Source organism: Falco rusticolus, chromosome 8 (assembly GCF_015220075.1).
Source record: "Falco rusticolus isolate bFalRus1 chromosome 8, bFalRus1.pri, whole genome shotgun sequence".
Classification (NCBI taxonomy): domain Eukaryota; kingdom Metazoa; phylum Chordata; class Aves; order Falconiformes; family Falconidae; genus Falco; species Falco rusticolus.
This window is the reverse complement of record NC_051194.1, coordinates 54,583,321-54,600,168: the sequence shown is the minus strand read 5'-3', so window position 1 is coordinate 54,600,168 and position 16,848 is coordinate 54,583,321. Positions and strand designations below refer to the sequence as shown.

At 43.0% G+C, this 16,848-nt stretch overlaps 1 protein-coding gene across 1 annotated transcript in view; it reads right to left on the bottom strand.

The window, feature by feature from the left end:
* Positions 1-16,848, bottom strand: part of CPS1 (carbamoyl-phosphate synthase 1) — a 90,612-nt gene that overhangs the window by 48,286 nt on the left and 25,478 nt on the right. Inside the window, exons 15-20 of the mRNA XM_037398850.1 lie at positions 16,181-16,309; positions 12,585-12,729; positions 11,995-12,205; positions 10,709-10,907; positions 8,354-8,530; positions 3,564-3,682 (exon numbers count right to left, since the gene is read on the bottom strand). Coding sequence (XP_037254747.1) covers positions 3,564-3,682; positions 8,354-8,530; positions 10,709-10,907; positions 11,995-12,205; positions 12,585-12,729; positions 16,181-16,309 — 980 coding nt within the window. The remainder of the gene's footprint in view (positions 1-3,563; positions 3,683-8,353; positions 8,531-10,708; positions 10,908-11,994; positions 12,206-12,584; positions 12,730-16,180; positions 16,310-16,848) is intronic.

Here is a 16,848-nt window from a genome sequence, read left to right as displayed (position 1 = left end):
CAATTTCTACAGAGATGCCTAAGTGACTTAGGAGCACAAGTCCTACTGATTTTCAACAAGGCTTTTGTCCCCGCATCACTTGCGCATAAGTGATGATTTCACTACAGCTGCCTACCTCTTTACTTGTTTTAGTGGTATTTATCATACATTCTCCTTGCATATAGCCACAGTTTTCAGGGATCACAAAACCAGATAAAAATAAACATGACCATGCACAAGCAAATCCCCATTGCAGACAGTCAAAGAATAGAAGCAAATACCAGAAGAGGCTTTGCCTTGCACCCAGGACACCAGTGTTTTGAGTGGAACACATCCCAGATCTTACTTCCGAGACTGGGCTTTGGCTGTGCTCTTGGGGATGATGGTGTTACTGGACCCTACTGCAAATCTGACTCACTCTGGACTGGGTCCCGTAATCGTGGCTTTAAAGTCACATCTCACTCCTCTCTGCCTCAGACCGCTAGACATGGTCTGTTCAAATTTCCATCTCCTTCACAAGCTGTCAGTCTGATGAACAGCCAGTGGGGTCACTCCAGGGCTCTTCTCTTCCACTTTTATGGGACAGGTGAGGCCAAATCTAGGGAAAGAATTTCCTGATAACAGCACATCCTGTTGCACTGCCACTGCTTCATACACCATCACCTGTTCATGGACTGACAGCATGGGATGGTGCTTGCTCCTTCTGTATGTGTTTTGTTTGCGTGTGTGTGCATGGTGGGAAGGTTATAGTTAAATACATTACAGAAAGTATGAAGGTAATCAGTCAAAAACCAACAAAAAAGCACAATGTAATTTTCCACTTAAAATAAAAATATGTAGGTCACAAGAGAGACAGGAGAGGCACATGTTTGACATGTGTGATATTACTGGATATTCTTGCACATACTCTCAATATGGCTTTCTTTTCCCAATTCAACTCAGGCCATTCGCTTTCCTGCAGCCAAATCACCTAACCTGAAACAACGGTTTCTCCATCTTAGAAGGCCCAGAGGCAGAGTCAAATGGAAACATTGGTGCATGACAAAAGCTATACAGTCTCACCAGCAGCAGGTCCAATTTTCTTGGGAAATAAGTTCACTGGGGCAAACATAAAAGGGGCAGAGGGCACCCTTCCCAGTCTCTGCTGTCTCTGCAAATTGCTGGCCTTTCCTTGCCTATACACCACTGAGAATGGACAAACACTTATAGGTTAGAAAGATTTTTTTTCCCCATAACATTATCCCATACAACCTTTCACATAGGGAAACAGATTCCCTGCGTAAATTGGTGAGGCCTTCTTCTCAACTCTGAATTGCTCCACATGGTGAGGATGCAAGGCAGTGTGTGAATGCTGCTTGCTGAACTGCTCACAAAAGCCTCCACCTGCCTCTGACCCTCCTCTTCCCCATCTCTGTCATATCCACTTGCTCTAGCTCTAAATTTCCTCTTGGCAGAGACCATCTCCTTGTTACCAGTCTCTACAACAGCTCTGCAGGACCCAAATCAAGGCTCTTGGCAGAGATGCTACTCCAACTGCATGCAAAACCTCACTGCAAAGGACCCCCAAACCAATCCAGGGCAGAAAGGAAGAGCTGGATTTGACTGAACAGAGCAAGCGAGCTTGTAACCAGCAGCACTGCCTGGGAACAGGGCAACTGCTTCTGGTTCTGGTAGCTGCGTTTCAACAACAGAAACATTTAAAGCAATGACAGCGTCACAGCTCATTCTTTTCAATTGGAAATAATCCTGTAGCACAGGTAAAACTCATACCAGGCATGCCAGGGACTGGAAACAGCTGGCTGCAAGAAGAGCACATGTGTGCCAAGTCTCATTTGCATCACTCAATTAGCTTTCCCTCAGCTATCACAGAGATGTGTTTCCTGACATGGCTCACTGGACTAGTCTCTTAGTTCAGGTCAGAAGTTTTTTTTTCCTTAGCTCTTTGTGTTTGCGCCAACATGCATTCAACATAACACAGCCGGACAGTCCATCCCCTCCTTCCAACGCAGGTTGTGAGGTAAAACAGTTTCCTTGGGAAGGTCTGAATAAGGATAGGGGAGTGAAAATCTGCACTGATATGTGAATGAGACCACGTTAATTTATACCACCAGCAATCTGAGTCGCATGAATCCACTTACAAGGGACACAACAGTCACTGGTTGTGTATGACACAAATGCAGGGTTGGATACTGCAAACGGGCTTTCTGTAGCAGGCCACCTACAGAGTCTGCTGCCTAGTCATTAGAAAGATGAAAAACTATGTGGGACGGTACCAGCTACTGATCACATTACCAGTAGTAGTATCACCTGCACCTGACCTCAGAGAAAGGGAAAGGCACCTCAGTGATACAGGACAGTTCAGCATGATTAGCCTCTGTGGATTGATGCTGGATTTATACCAGCTGAGAATGGGACCAACCTCTGGGGTCCCAAGTGCATCCTTCAGAGCATGCAACTCCAACAGCAAGGAAATCAAACTGATTCTGGATATATTGTTTTTCTTCCTCAGGAGCTGCACAGATACATATATTTAAGGCACTTGAGACAAATACAACATGACACAGATGTTAGAGGGCAAAAACTTGTGCAGCCAAACAATAGATTTCTGTAAATAATCAAGCTACTCCTTCTCTTCAGCGTCTCCCTCCGTATTTATTTTTGTTTAGCTCCAGATCCAGCTTGTTCTAGGGGACAAGGGAGAGCAAGAGCTGCTCAATTAAAACCTTGCAGCTGGTCAAAGCAGCAGAAATCAACAACAGATGAACTAGCTAGCATCCTAGTGATGTACTGGCTACGGTGCGCTCCCAGTGCCATCATGCGGTGAAATGTGGCTAACACAACGGGTACCCAAAGCAGAAAAGCCAGCCAACATACTGCCAATAACTCAGCAAGGAGGTTCTCCCAACCTCGTAAACCATGAAGGGAAAGCTCAAGTCAGCAAGAGGCTGGAACTGAAATACAGCCCAGGACTTTAATTTACTGCTATCTTTTCTGCTTAGTTTTATATGGTCATTTTTCTTGAAGAAAGAAGAAGATTTATATTTAAATATGTCCGGAATTATAGATGTTTGAAAGTGCAGTACAAAAGCAACACATACTGCATGACCACAGCAAGGCAAAAAAGCTTAAAAATCAAATGGCCAGGCCAGAAAAAAATGCGGTGTATTTGACCCTCAAGTGTAGTAAGTCAGGACAAGTCCTGTGTTTGAAGGCTGTCTCTGTCCTAGGTACATGAGTGCAGACTGCTGTTATCCATTGCAGGCCATCTTCATTCTCAGCCTTAGCCTCAGAGATACAGTGGGGATTTTCTGAAATAAACCAGAACTTCCATAACCCCTGAGAACAGCCAAGATGCCTAAGTACTCAAAGAAACTATTTAAAAAAAAAAAAAAAAGTGTTCTCAGAAATTTCCTCTGTCTGGGTGAGGCAGTGACCTGGGTTTTAAGACAACACTGCTTACTCCAAGCACTAAAATAAACTTCTCAGCACTTACTGCACCTGGGCTAAGGGCCACATGTTCCCAGTAGAAGGATCACCAGGAGGACTGTTGTATCCTTGGACAGGGCTGTTGGGGTTTTTCTTACCTGTTCACCTCATTCAGGATCTTCTCCATGTTCACAATGCTGCGCATCTTGTACAGGAACCACTTATCAATGGCTGTGAGTTTGTGAATAACATCCACAGGGACTTCGTTATCCAAGGCCTGTCAAAAAGAGGACAGCACAAAACAGCCCCTTGAATACCTGCTTCACAAATACAGATTTAGTCTGCAAATAGGTAGCAGCAACTACATAGCATAAAGACATAAAAAGTACTGTAGGCTAAGCTGGACAAATCAAAGGTTCATCTATCCCAGGATCCTGTCTCCTGCAGGAACAGAAAATGTGCCCCTCAAGCAGTGTAGGGAGGCACCAGCTACTTCTGTACATGCTTTGGTACTAAAAGCTGGCTTCTGTTTAAGCGAGAGGTAATTTGCTTTTTACTGAGCCAGCGGCCAAACGTAAACTAACGGCAACAAGTCTCGACAGCAACTGAGTATGTGCCTTTGCTTACTAGAGGGAGGCACACACAGCCTGCAGTGCCAGCTCCTCCATCTGCACCTCTTATCACTCAGGTTGCCTAAATCTCGGACCTACTGCCTACCCTCCTAGCTGCAAACTTTAAACAGGACGGTCCAGATTCTCAGCTGTGAAGGAACTCTTTCCTCTGGAGCATAAATCTTGATTTACCCTTGAAATACAAGGCTGAATCAAAGCACGTGGCCTCAAAAGACGTCTGAAGCAAGGGAAAGTCCAGTCCTGGGTGATACTTTGCAGCTACAGCATAACTTTAGCTTCTCTTGCTGTATCTCAAGTTAACGTCAGGATGATTCAAATTCCCCTGCATTCTCTTGCTGGGTCTATTTTTATTTTTTTTTAAGCAAACTATTTGCAACCATGGGGTAAAAAGGAACCCCACAGAGGTATTCATAATGTAATTCACAAAACAATGGATTACAAGACATGGTAGTTTGACAAAAATATGATCTCAGAGGAATAAGCTAGAGACCCCCCAAAAATGTATCTTCTATCAGTGATATCTCCTGGGTCTCACCAGTGGTGTACAGTTACAACTCTCCTGACAGAACAACTATAATCAACCATAATGATAATACCAGCACAGTAGCTTTGCTAAGCTGAAGTAATCAGGCTCATTAATTTGTTACCATGCTTAATTGTTTTCTTGCAGGGCAGCATCCCTGGAACAAAGCCAGAGCAATGCCGCTGAAGAAGACTCTAGCATTAATCGGGAATGAGCTTAGCTTGCTGCACCCCAGCATTATCCCTCCAAGTTATCAAGCTGTGCACACAACAGTCTACTGTCACTGCATGCTTCAGCACTGGGACGTGGAGATTTTATGCCAGCTGAAAGAAATGCGCAGGTCACCTCAGTGCTGTGCTCCAAGAAGGCACCACCCTGAGACAGGGTCCAGGACAAGGAATGGGTGACAGCTCTCGTCAGGCACTGCAAAACACTAACACCACCTTTTACCTTTTCTAAAGGATTTCCAGGCAGCTTGCCTGGGTCTCCCTCTCACAATTATTCTCTTGTCCTGAGAGGTAATAAGCTGCTGATTTGAATATCCTGCTTGCTCACAAGCAGCAGTACAAATCTCTAATGCACATTTTCCTCTTTTAGAGTAACCAGTCACACACTGAACCTTCAGCTAGCACTTGGCACCCAACAGCCACTGCTCTTCCTGTGAAAAGAAGCCTGGGGCCATCACAGCAGTTCCTGAGCACCAGCAATAACAAGGCTGTGCTTCTCACACATTTCTGGGTACAATAGTGATATGAAGCAACTGGTAAGGTGTCCCTCCCATCCTGATTCCTTAGTGCTTGGAGGGTGATGTCACACTGCATGGGAGACACCAGCAGGTCTTTCTTCTGCCCATTTATTTCACAAAACATGGGCAGACTTGCTTGTCTTGAGGATCTCCAGCCGTCAGTCAATGGTCTCTGAGCCACACATACACACACAGGTAGCATGACCCCATACACTTAATCTGTGCTTAGGGCACTTTATTTAAAAGTCCTAGGGATCTTCAAGGGAAATAAAAAATAATAATAATAAAAAAAAAAAACACAAAAAAACAAACACACACCAAAAAACCCCACAAACAAACAAAAAAACCCCACCACACAAATGCCTTCCTCTCCTTAATCATAGAAGGGGCTGAAGAAATAAACCATCTTCACCCTGTGGCATAAATCTGGAGACTGGGAGAGAAAAACGAGTTTGCAGACAGTTGGTGTTTCTAAATCACCACACTACACAGGCAAATCAGGTTTCCAGGCAGAAAATCCCTGTAGGATTTGGTCAGGGGCCCTGGACTACACTCCAATGACTTTACTCAAACCTATATGAAGGAGTACAGCCTAAACCCAACTGTGGAAGAAGGGGGAGGGAGCCACACCAGGACAGCATGACTTCAGAGCCCTGCTCACCTTCAAGAGCATCCCATCCAGTAGACACTGTGGCCCCACACTGGGAAGCCAAAGGGTTTATAGGACTGCCTTTACACTGTGAGTCAGGGAGCAAGCCTGGTCTCCATGCCAAGCAGTGGAGGGTAGCTTTGCTACCAATGCTGTCTCTAGGGCTACACACTTGTTCCTTCAGTCCCATCCTTGCTCCTCACCAAAGGAAGTACTTAGCTGCCTGTAGGCAGGAGTACAAGTACAAACTAACAAGTTTGTAGCATGGACAACTAGGAAACTAAGGCTCTGGTAATGAAATACAGAGTGGATCAAATCCTAAGTCTCCTGAGGCCACTTTGTCTACAGCCTTAAAAGGGCCTGGGAAAGATCTGATATAACCTGAGCCGCCCTGCTGATCAGGCAGTTACATCCTTGCAGCACTTGGCCACTCTGGCCAAGGAACAAGTCTTATCTATTTCAGCCTCTCTCCTAGTGCCTTTTTTGACATTACCACAGGGAGTTCCATTACAACAATAGCTCTGAATGGCAGCTGAACTCCCTTCCCTTTCACCTGAACAGTTACTGTTTTCATGATCCAACATACAAAGGAAAAAGAAAAAGCAAAAAGCCTTGGAGAGCTGACTGGTGGGGCTTCAAGGGGAGGAGAAGACATACAACAAAAGCTCCGTGCTGTTCCAAACGAAGCTGACAGCTAATGGGGACTAACTGTTGGCTTTAAAATGTCAACAATCTGGAAAGAGATTTCCAGGCAGGCAGTCCCAGCTGCCAGAAGCACCTCTTACTGATATTGCTTGCATCAGTTATTAATGGGTAGAATTAGTGCACTGTGTCAGGCAGAGGCAGCTCTTTATAGGGAGGGATTAAGACTTTGATCTTGGTTTTTTCGACTACTCCCAGTGAAAATGCCACCAGCTGGGAACACCCAGAGTGTTCAGTGGGACACAAACTCACATTCATCTCCCCAGATCCCCTGTGTTAACATGGGGCTAAGATTAACCTTTCATAAAAGCTCTCTGAGCCACTTGGACAAGAAACAACATTTTTCTCTCAGTCACAAGAAAAAGCTATAATAAAGACCAATCACAGCTGCTGAAGGGTGTTCTACACTTAGAAAGACATGCATTTCCCCAGCTTGAAAAGTAAGAGTTAACAGCTGGACAAGCCACACACCTATAGAGCATCTTGTGCTTTTCTTTCAGGCCATTTATAAGAGAAACAGCTACGTGAAAACCTTTTAACAAATACAGCACAACCTCATGTGGAGGACGTAATGAGATGAATCTACACATAAGCACAAAGGGCTTAAAGACTCCACCACACAAAGTTAGGGGCACAAAAAATAGTAACTGGGCATTCCCTGCCAGGAAGGTTTGCAATCTTAAAACAAAAAAAAAAAAAAGCAAGCAACAGAGCAACAGTTAAGTATGAGCTATAAATGACATCTGTCCTCTCCTCTTCACAGAGGCTATGGACAGATGGGCAAGTTAGCTACAGTAAAACCAAAACATGAAATTGCACCTGCCTTCTAAAGTAACTAATCCGACATTTACCATGCGATATACACAGGCAAACCCTGTGGACCTGAAGAAAGAAATGATTTCACACGCTGCCTCCCCTTAGAATAACACCCCCTGTTACCCAGACACCTCGAAAGATGGAAGTGGTTTGCCCAGTGACAAGAGAGGCGTTACAAGAAAGCTAAGGAAAGTTGAGCCCTTTTCAAAGAACAGGGGATTTCCCATATGCTAAATTTAACATAGAGTTTAAAATGTTTTTAGTTTCAAGCTCGTACCAGTGAAACAATTGCTAAAAGACAGTACTCCCACAGACTGCAGCTTGCATTGTTTATCATCCTTTGTTTCAGTTCTCTAAAGGATCTTCATTTTTTCTTTCCTCCCTTCCTATAAATTAATGATAATTGCAAAACTGGCCAACTTTGACATTTACACTAGCATAAAACAGGGCTGAACATTAGCAAACAATCATATTTTAGGAACAAGCAAAGGTAAGTGATCCAGGTCTCCACCAATGCTCAGCTCCAAACAGAAGTGCCAGGACACAGGAATGCACCTGCTGCTGAACGCAATGAACGTTGGCTAAGATTGTACCAAAAGGCAAACACATGACCTGAATATAGAAGATGCAGGAAAATACAGATGTCAGCAAGAAAAACTAAAGTGATATACTCACCCAGCTATTATATTCTGCAGAGGAAATTACATGTGATAGAGAGTATCTGCACTTCAACAGCAAAGATGCTATACATGGTGGTCCCAGTGCGCTTCACAGATGGAAGCAAGGGGGTGAAGAATACTCAACCTCTGTCACCTCAGTTGACCCAATCTGGTAGCTATAATTCAAGGCACATAGGTCAAGGGCTTTCTCACTTCTGTTACCTTGGCTATTGCATATACACGAGTGCTGGATGGTTCAGAGAGTTCCTTCTGGAGATCTACAACAGCTGGCCAGGCTTTATTCATAGGCAGATGTGAAGTGAAGCCATCTACAGAAGGATGGCACATTCTCAAGGCCTTTTGGAAGCTCTCTTCAAAAGTGCGTCCAATAGCCATGACCTGTAACAGAGAGCACTTCCATATTAGCTATGGTGAGCTGCTGCCAAGCTATCCCCTGAATAACAGAGGAGTGCAAATTTAAACCATGAACATAGACATGCAGAAAGATCACAGCCTTTGGACCTCCTCTCTAAGATGGTCCTGCTGACTTTAAGACAGGTGCAGCTGACTGAGCCTTGGAGTCCCAGTTCCAGGCCTGACTGCCAATATTATCAACAGGGAGTTTCAGACAAGTGACTCCCTTCTGCTTTCATCTCCCTATCTGTAGAATATAGGAAGCTGCTGGTCTCCTCTGTAAACTGCTTGGAAGCACTTCAGTAGAGGGAAGCATTATGCAGCAGTATGGATGTAGTAATATAGAAGGATATTTCTGTTCAACAACTTGTTAGAGATAGAAATTCACAGTGGGAATTTTAAGGTTCAGAAGAAATCTGCTCTTCTTCCTTTAAATTACATTTAACAGTGACTGTCCCCTGTGAGGCCTCTCTTAAAGGATTACTACTCCTTGGCGTAGCAGCACTGGGGTTTCCCTCGTTCAATCCTGACATATCATCTAATAGGAAAACAAGCCTTTCTCTGTGGAAATCTGCGAGGGAACAGAACTGTTTCTCAAATTTCTACATTTTTATTTCCCAGTGCAGTGAAAACCCTAACAGCATAAAAATCTTCTCAAACACAATGTTGAAAAATGTCAAAAGAAAAAAATAACATTGTTTTTTCTCACAGCTCCAGGCGCACTGCCCAGCACAACAGAGATCAGGAAAAAACAGGCCAGGCAGTTCAATTAATAAAAATGCAGTAGGTGCTGCAATCTGGCTTGAAGTTCAGGCCTAGTGAGGCAACTGTGCCATACTAATAGAGACACAGTGATGGAAGAAGCTTTTTGCTTCAAAGACACCCTCTCCTACTCACAGGTTCTGGAGACTAACCTTTTCCCAGAGTACATCCACCAGCTGCAAACTGCATCTCTTAACCCTCTCCATCCCTGTTTCAGTTCACCCCCCCCCGCAGTTACAGACCTGCACAATTGGAGCACTGACCTTTCCTATATCTCCCCCCTCCCTTTACCCAACATCCTGCCTTAAAAAGGTTCATGCAGTTCTACTTTTGTAATATATGACCACTGGAAGGACTCAATACTCCCTCCTGCAAATGTGTGTGGCCAGGAAGTGTTTACAGCTGATGGTGCACAAGGCAACTGTATTTATGAGCCCCAGCTCTACAGAACAGTCTAAAAACCCCTAAGCAGGGAGGGTTAATATGAGTAAGCACCAACTCACTGAAAAAAACCACAACCCAGAAAACTCATTGCCATTAAAAGCCAAATCTGCTATTGGAAAATCAAGTTCTAATTAATCCTTCTGGCTGTGATGAAGGTTTGTTGTCTGAGCAAGGTAGAATTGATGTTAGGAAGGCCTCATGTGTCAAAATAATTTAATAAAACAGCTACTTGAAAAGCATTAGGAAAAAAAGGCTGAAAATATACACAATTAATTATTTTGCTTTGGTAGTTGATATGTAATTAACAAATTAAGTGGGTAATTTACGCATTTTGCTTCATTTATCTCCTCTTAAAACATGGTCTGAAAATGCTGTTATTGTCCCAGACACCTTAAAATCAGGGTTTAAGAGTCACATGTCATGTTGCAGATATAAGAGACTTAATCACTAAGAGAAGTCAAAACTTCATACCGAGATTACAGGCTGTCTTTGGATTTCAAGAGCAGAAGTAGGCTGAGATTTGGCAGGTGGTTTTAAGAGAGAGGACAAATAAATATGGGAACAACTGAGATCTGTGGCTCATTGGCATCCCTGAAAAATCTATTGAAAACAGACTACAACTTTTGAAGTTATACTCTAATTACCTCCACTACAGAACCCTAAACAAAAAAGAACTGAGAATCCTATAGTGAGTTTTAAGAATGAAATCAGCCTCAGGTGATCCAAAGTGGTCTTTTCACTTAGCAGTCAAGCTATTTATGGATCCAGACTGTGATATCCAAGATTGCACAGTCCTAACTCTTTTCAATTAATTATAGTACTGGATAAAGATTATTCGAGATGAATAAATATCTTCAAAAGCCATTAGGTCCCTTCAGATAGATACTTTGAGGGCTTCCAAGAAAGAGAAATTACTTTCCCAAGTGGTGGAAGGGAAGGGGAGAGTCTTGCACTCACCTCTCCCACACTCTTCATGGAGCTTCCAATCCGGCTGGATGTATGCTGAAAACGGTCCAAATCCCAGCGGGGTATTTTGGTAACAATGTAATCCAGGCTGGGCTCAAAGCAGGCAGAGGTTTTTCCTGTCACCACGTTCTTGATTTCTGGCAAGGGAATCCCCAGGGCAATTTTGGCAGCAATGAATGCTAATGGATACCTGCCATAGAGGAGACGCAGAGAAGAGTAGAGTGGGAAGTACTTCGCTTTTACAAATTCCAGGAGTGGATCAAATTAAACAGATGTGAGGTGATTTTTCCCCTCCTCAACACAACAGAATGTTACCATGCTCAAGCACAGCAGGACTCATCCAGCTTCCTACTCTTACACGTTGTAGAGCTACCTACCTAGATCTGAGACTTGCTTTATGATCTGCAAAGCCGCCATTGTAAGTATGCCTCACACCCACAGTGAGATCACAAACAGATACGTTTTGTTGCAGGTCTGTCATCCAAAAAGAAAACAATCAAACGCCCACTGTCCAACATCATGGCTTATCTCCAGTCTGCTATGGCACTGCAACAACCACAAGAGCTGTTGAGAACTGCAAGCTAGAGATTAATTTGTGCCTCTCAACAGCATCTGCAAAGTGCAATTAAGAAGCCAATTTTTAAACAGCCTGCTCTGACCATCCTTATCTTGATTAGTTTATGATTAGCCAACAAAACAAAGGCAGCTAGCAATACTATTTGCATCAATCTGACAGACAGCTCATTAATAACTGTGTCCTCTGGGTCCCAGAGATGATTTGCAGCCAACATATGGATACAGTGGATATGCTTTGTAAGGACAGCTATTAGGCTCCCACACACACACCTCCTGGGGGATTTTTCATTTGTAGTAACAGCATCAGCAGGCTGGAATGGACCTGGAGGGCTCACTAACCTATTCCTCTGTCTCCCAGCAGAACAGACTCTCCAAGGGTCAATCCTAGCTGATGCTGACAAGAACTGTTCTTAGAAGCATCCCGTGCAGAAACCTGCACCTCTACTGACCTGATCGCTCCAGAGTTCTCCCTAACAGCCAATTTCAGCCTTCCTTGCTGCAAATTAAGCTTGTGCTTCCTTGTCTTAACTGCATGGAAAGCAGGTGCAAGAACTCTTTTTCCTTGCAGCTGTCACTTACGTATTTAAATAATACCCTGATCCAAGTCCCTGTTGGTAATTCTCTTTCTGTTCTTCTCCCCTCCGTTTTTGTTTATTCATTTGTTTGTTCTTTAGTATTTTGAGTTTTTTAAATACTCTTACCCTGTCGCCTTGGAGGCCAAGGCTGAACTCCTCGAGAGTCTGGCATTAACTTCAATGACATAGTACTCCAGGGAAGTTGGATGCAGAGCAAACTGGATATTGCACTCTCCCACGATGCCCAAATGTCGGACAACTTTGATCGCACGATCCCTCAGCATCTGAAACTCCTCATTAGTGAGTGTCTGGCTTGGAGCCACCACAACAGAATCTCCTGTTTGTCACAAGGTAGCAGAGAAGGAAAATGAGAAGCAGCTCAGTGGCAGTAAATTCTAGCCACATAGGTCACTTTCCTTGCTAACCCATTGCTAGTAATGAAGTTACCACAGAGATTCAAACCTGTGGGTGCACAGTTGATGAAAAAAACAGATAGCTAGAAGCTGAGAGTTGGAAAGGCCAGGCAATCTTACAGAAAACGGGATCATAGGGGTAGGTTTAGTGTAACAGTATCTGTTTCACACCCTAGCTGGCTGTATCCAAGACCTAAGGAGTATTTCTAGAGCAAAACTATGTCAATAACAGCAGGGAGAAGGGCACTGCATAAAAAAAGTTAACAAGCCATTTCCAGTGAGCTACCCTGTGCCCAAGCCTACCTGTGTGGACTCCCATAGCATCAATGTTTTCCATATTGCAGACAGCAATACAGTTATCAGCAGCATCTCTCACAACTTCATACTCTATCTCCTTCCAGCCAACAACTGACTTTTCCACCAGGATTTGGTTAGTCATTGCAAATGCCTGGGAATACGTTAGGGAAAATGAATAGTAAAAAAGAAAACTTTATTACAACATGGCCCATATTTAAGACTTCTGTGGCTTATCTCCAGACATCCCAGACCAACACGAAAATTGAAAGATGAAGCAAATTTCATAGCACTGATGACAAGCACTTTATATTTCTCTTTTTTCAAAAAAAAAATTTGCATTAGCTTCATTTGAAAGGCACAGAAAATATTTATGTGATCTGACAGGAAAAAAAGGCAAGGCATGTGAGCTTGCAATGACATATAAATAACAAATAGAAATATAAAAGCATCTACAACTTCAATCATGCAACAGACACATGCTTTTGGTTGTGTATGTGGGCAGCTTTTGTTTGTGCATGTATGAGAACTCTGCAGAAAGCTACATGACTAAGTGAAGGGGAGTGGGGGTGCCAGCAAACACTACATAATTAATAGTACTAATAACACTGCTTATCAATGCCACACCAACCTGAAGCAAGATTCATGATTTATTCTTAAACTAATCTTGAAAGCATTCCTCAGTGCAAGAGACAAAAATGAGAAATATAGTTTGTTGGTAAATGAGCATAATCTAACTAAATAAATGGCCTTAATATTAGCAGATAAAAAAAACATTCATCAATTCCAGCTTAAAATCCTAGAAAGTAATGGGCACATTATCAATGCATCCTTTAGCAAAGCTTCTTGTTTTAATGCTGCCCATGAATCAGTCTTCAGCCTGGTTCTCTCTGTAGTTAGCTCAAGCTGTTATTCAAATAGCGCCCTTAGCTCTGTTGCCAGACTTGCACACGCTCACAAAAAATAGTAAATATATAGAGAGATATATATAGTTTGATGAGTGATACTTCACACCTGGCCTAAGCAGGCACTGAGGCATTGAATTTGTGGTGATGTAGTAGGAACACCTAACCACACTTGTAAAACAACCTACATTGCTCCTGTATCGCCTTCTCTTACTCAAAATGAGCAGACCCAAGAGACGTGAACCCAAGGCCAGATGGCTTGAACTAGCTGTGCTATGAAACCTCCGTAGGTGTTCACTTATCTGAATTACATACAATTCAGAGTCCAGTGTCTGAAAATCCAGTTCACGGAATTACTGTGATCATCTTTGTCACTGAAAAGAATGGAGTTTCTGCTGGGCTGTGGAAATGAGTGTCCAAAGCTGAGCTAATTCAACAAGACCCAAATTGGGTTTCACTGTAAATTTTGCAACATTGATATCAAACTGGGAAACACTGTTGACTCTCGTGGGACAGGAGACCTTGCAGTGGGATATAGACGGATTGGACCATTGGGCTACAATTAATGGGATGAAATTTAACAAGTCAAAATACTGGATCCTGCACCAAGGATGGAATAGTGCCAGGCACAAGTATAAGAGCTAGGAGAGTAGTGCCTGGAAAGCAGCCCTGTGAAAAGGGATCCGGGGTGCTGGTTGACAGCACCCTCAGCATGAGTCAGCAGGGTGCCCTGGCAGCCACGAGGGCAAATCCTGTTGGATGCAGCCAGGATCCACGAGAGCATAACCAGCCGGTCAATAGAGGTGATTATCCTGCTGTATTCAGCGTTGGTGCAGCCTCACCTTTAGTACTGTGCTCAGTGCTGGGACCCTCAATTTGAGAAGAGTGCGAAGGTCCTTAAATGCGTCCAGAGGAGGGCTACAAAGCTGGTGAAAGGGCTGGAAGGAACATTCTGTGAGGAGTGGCTAAGGACTTTGGGCTTGTCTCATTTGGAGAAGAGGAGGCTGAAGGGCGACCTCATTGCTCTCTACAGCTTCCTGAGGAGGGAAAGCAGAGAGGGAGGTGCTGATCTCTTCTCCCCGGTATCCAGTGATAGGATGCATGGGAATGGTTCAAAGCTGCACCAGGGGAGGTTTAGACTGGACATTAGGAAGCATTTCTTTTTCAGGAGGGTGGTCAAACGCTGGAACAGGCTTCCTAGAGACATGGTCGATGCCCCATGCCTGTCAGTGTTTAAGAGATATTTGGACAATGCACTTAAGACTGAGCTTTATGTTTTGGTCGGCCCTAAAGTGGTTAGGCAGTTGGATTGGATGATCATTGTAGGTCCATTCCAACTGAAACAGTCTGTTCTATTTTACTATATTCATTCAGAAAGCTGAAGCTCTTCTAGTGTAATTTTTGAGAAAATGAAAACATTTATACTTGGAAAGTAAAACAGAATCAGACTTTTGGTATTAAAAAAATAAAAGTTTCAGAAACATGAAAAATTTACTAAAAATATGAACTGTCCCACTCCTAATGTTACAGATGATATTTATAAAAAGCAGCTGTTTTACTGATTTCAGAGGAAAACTGAGATATTCAAAACCACTTTTTTAAAAAAACACCAAGAAATGCTGATGAAAGCCAGATTTTCCTACTGAATAATGTTTTCCTATAAACCTTTCATACAGCTGAACTACCAGGGTTTCTGGGTGAATTTCTGTTTTCTCTATACACAGACCATGCATGAGCTTAGGCAAGTGAAGTGTTTCCAACCTCAGCCATCCATCTGTAAGATGGGGTTACTTCACCCACTGCCTCGTCCTGCGTCTGTCAGTCCTGTCCACTGAGCCTCCCTGCAGCTGGCACTGCCTGAGCAGACGTTTGTTCCGCACTAAGCACACTACACCCAAAGTCTATTTACATGACAGCAGTGTGGAGGAATACAAAAATGCCATTTTCACATACAGCGCTTATTGGCATCAGTAGTGTTTCTTTCTAGAGGTACGGGAAAGATTAAGAGGATCAGGAAAAGACAGAATCAAGAATTTTAGAGGCCAACTGATAGAGTTTTATTTCCTAAAATTCTGCATTTTTGCCAAGGAAAAAGCTTTTGCTTTGTTTTCCCCAATTACCTGTTTACTTTTCAATGCAAATTTATAAAAAAAAATCCCAGATTTCCTACAGAAAAAGAGCTGCCCCTTCATAGCCAGAGACAGCTGATGGATGTCGAATTATGAAGTGACATCCAATTAAATCTCTACATGAGTTTTGACCTAGCAAAACCACTGTCTTTAAACAGAAAAACAGCAGAGGCCCAAGCTTCCCAGGTCTTTTGCTTTTTGTCCCTTATACTACATTATCAGTCAGCACTTAAAATATTTCAACCTCTTTGACATCTTTCATGTGTCATTTACTCCTAAAAGTAGGTGAATATAGCCCACTATGTTTCTTTTCAGACCAAAATTGCTGAACCACTTGCTCAGAATATGACTTGTTCCTCATGAATTTAATAGATCTGTCATCTAACCATTTTCATTATCCAAGTCAGTAGGAATTATAAAAAGAGGGCATTAGAAGGAATCAGGGTAACATTTTACAGATAAGATGGAAGGTAGGGTATGTACAGTTCCAGTGTCTGTGACTATTAGAAGAATATCCAAGAAAATTAGATGTTCAGCTCTATTCCCAGAGCTTGCTATTTTGCAGACGTACCTTTGTACCAAGGTCCAGCAAAGTCTCCTTATCAGGACATATGCCTGACCCCAGACCACCAAGGGCATAAGCAGAACGGATCATGACTGGATAGCTAATCTTTTCAGCTGCCTTCAGAGCATCTTCAATCTTAAAGGAGAGCGGAATACATTTCAGAGATATGATAACAATTAAGATGAACAAAGTCTTCAACTCTGGTTACACAGTTAACTGGAAATCCCATCAGTAAGACAGTAAGCTGTCTGAAGATAAAAGGAAAAGAATAAAAGTTGGTTTTGTAACATTGCCTTGTTGTTCCAAACAGCAGAACACTGGAACGTGGACTCAAGGAGGTGACTTCTGTCCTTAGTTATGTGTGGACTTCCTTGCTAACTTCCCACGGACAATGTCCTTACCTGGCCTGTCTTGACTGATTTTAGCATGAAATAACCCCTCCAACAGACATCCTAGTTTAAGACCTCTTTGGTTTCCTCCAGACTCAAACAGGCCTTCCCACTAAACCAATTATTTGTTTTCACACCCCTGTCCTCAAGAAGGATTTCAGTATTGCTGATTTTAAGGACCTGAAATCTTAAGGTCTAAATGATTTAAAACAAAAAAAAAAAATAGCCACTGACAGGTCATATTTTTGTGCTGCAGCACAGAAGTCACCCCAACCTAATTTACCT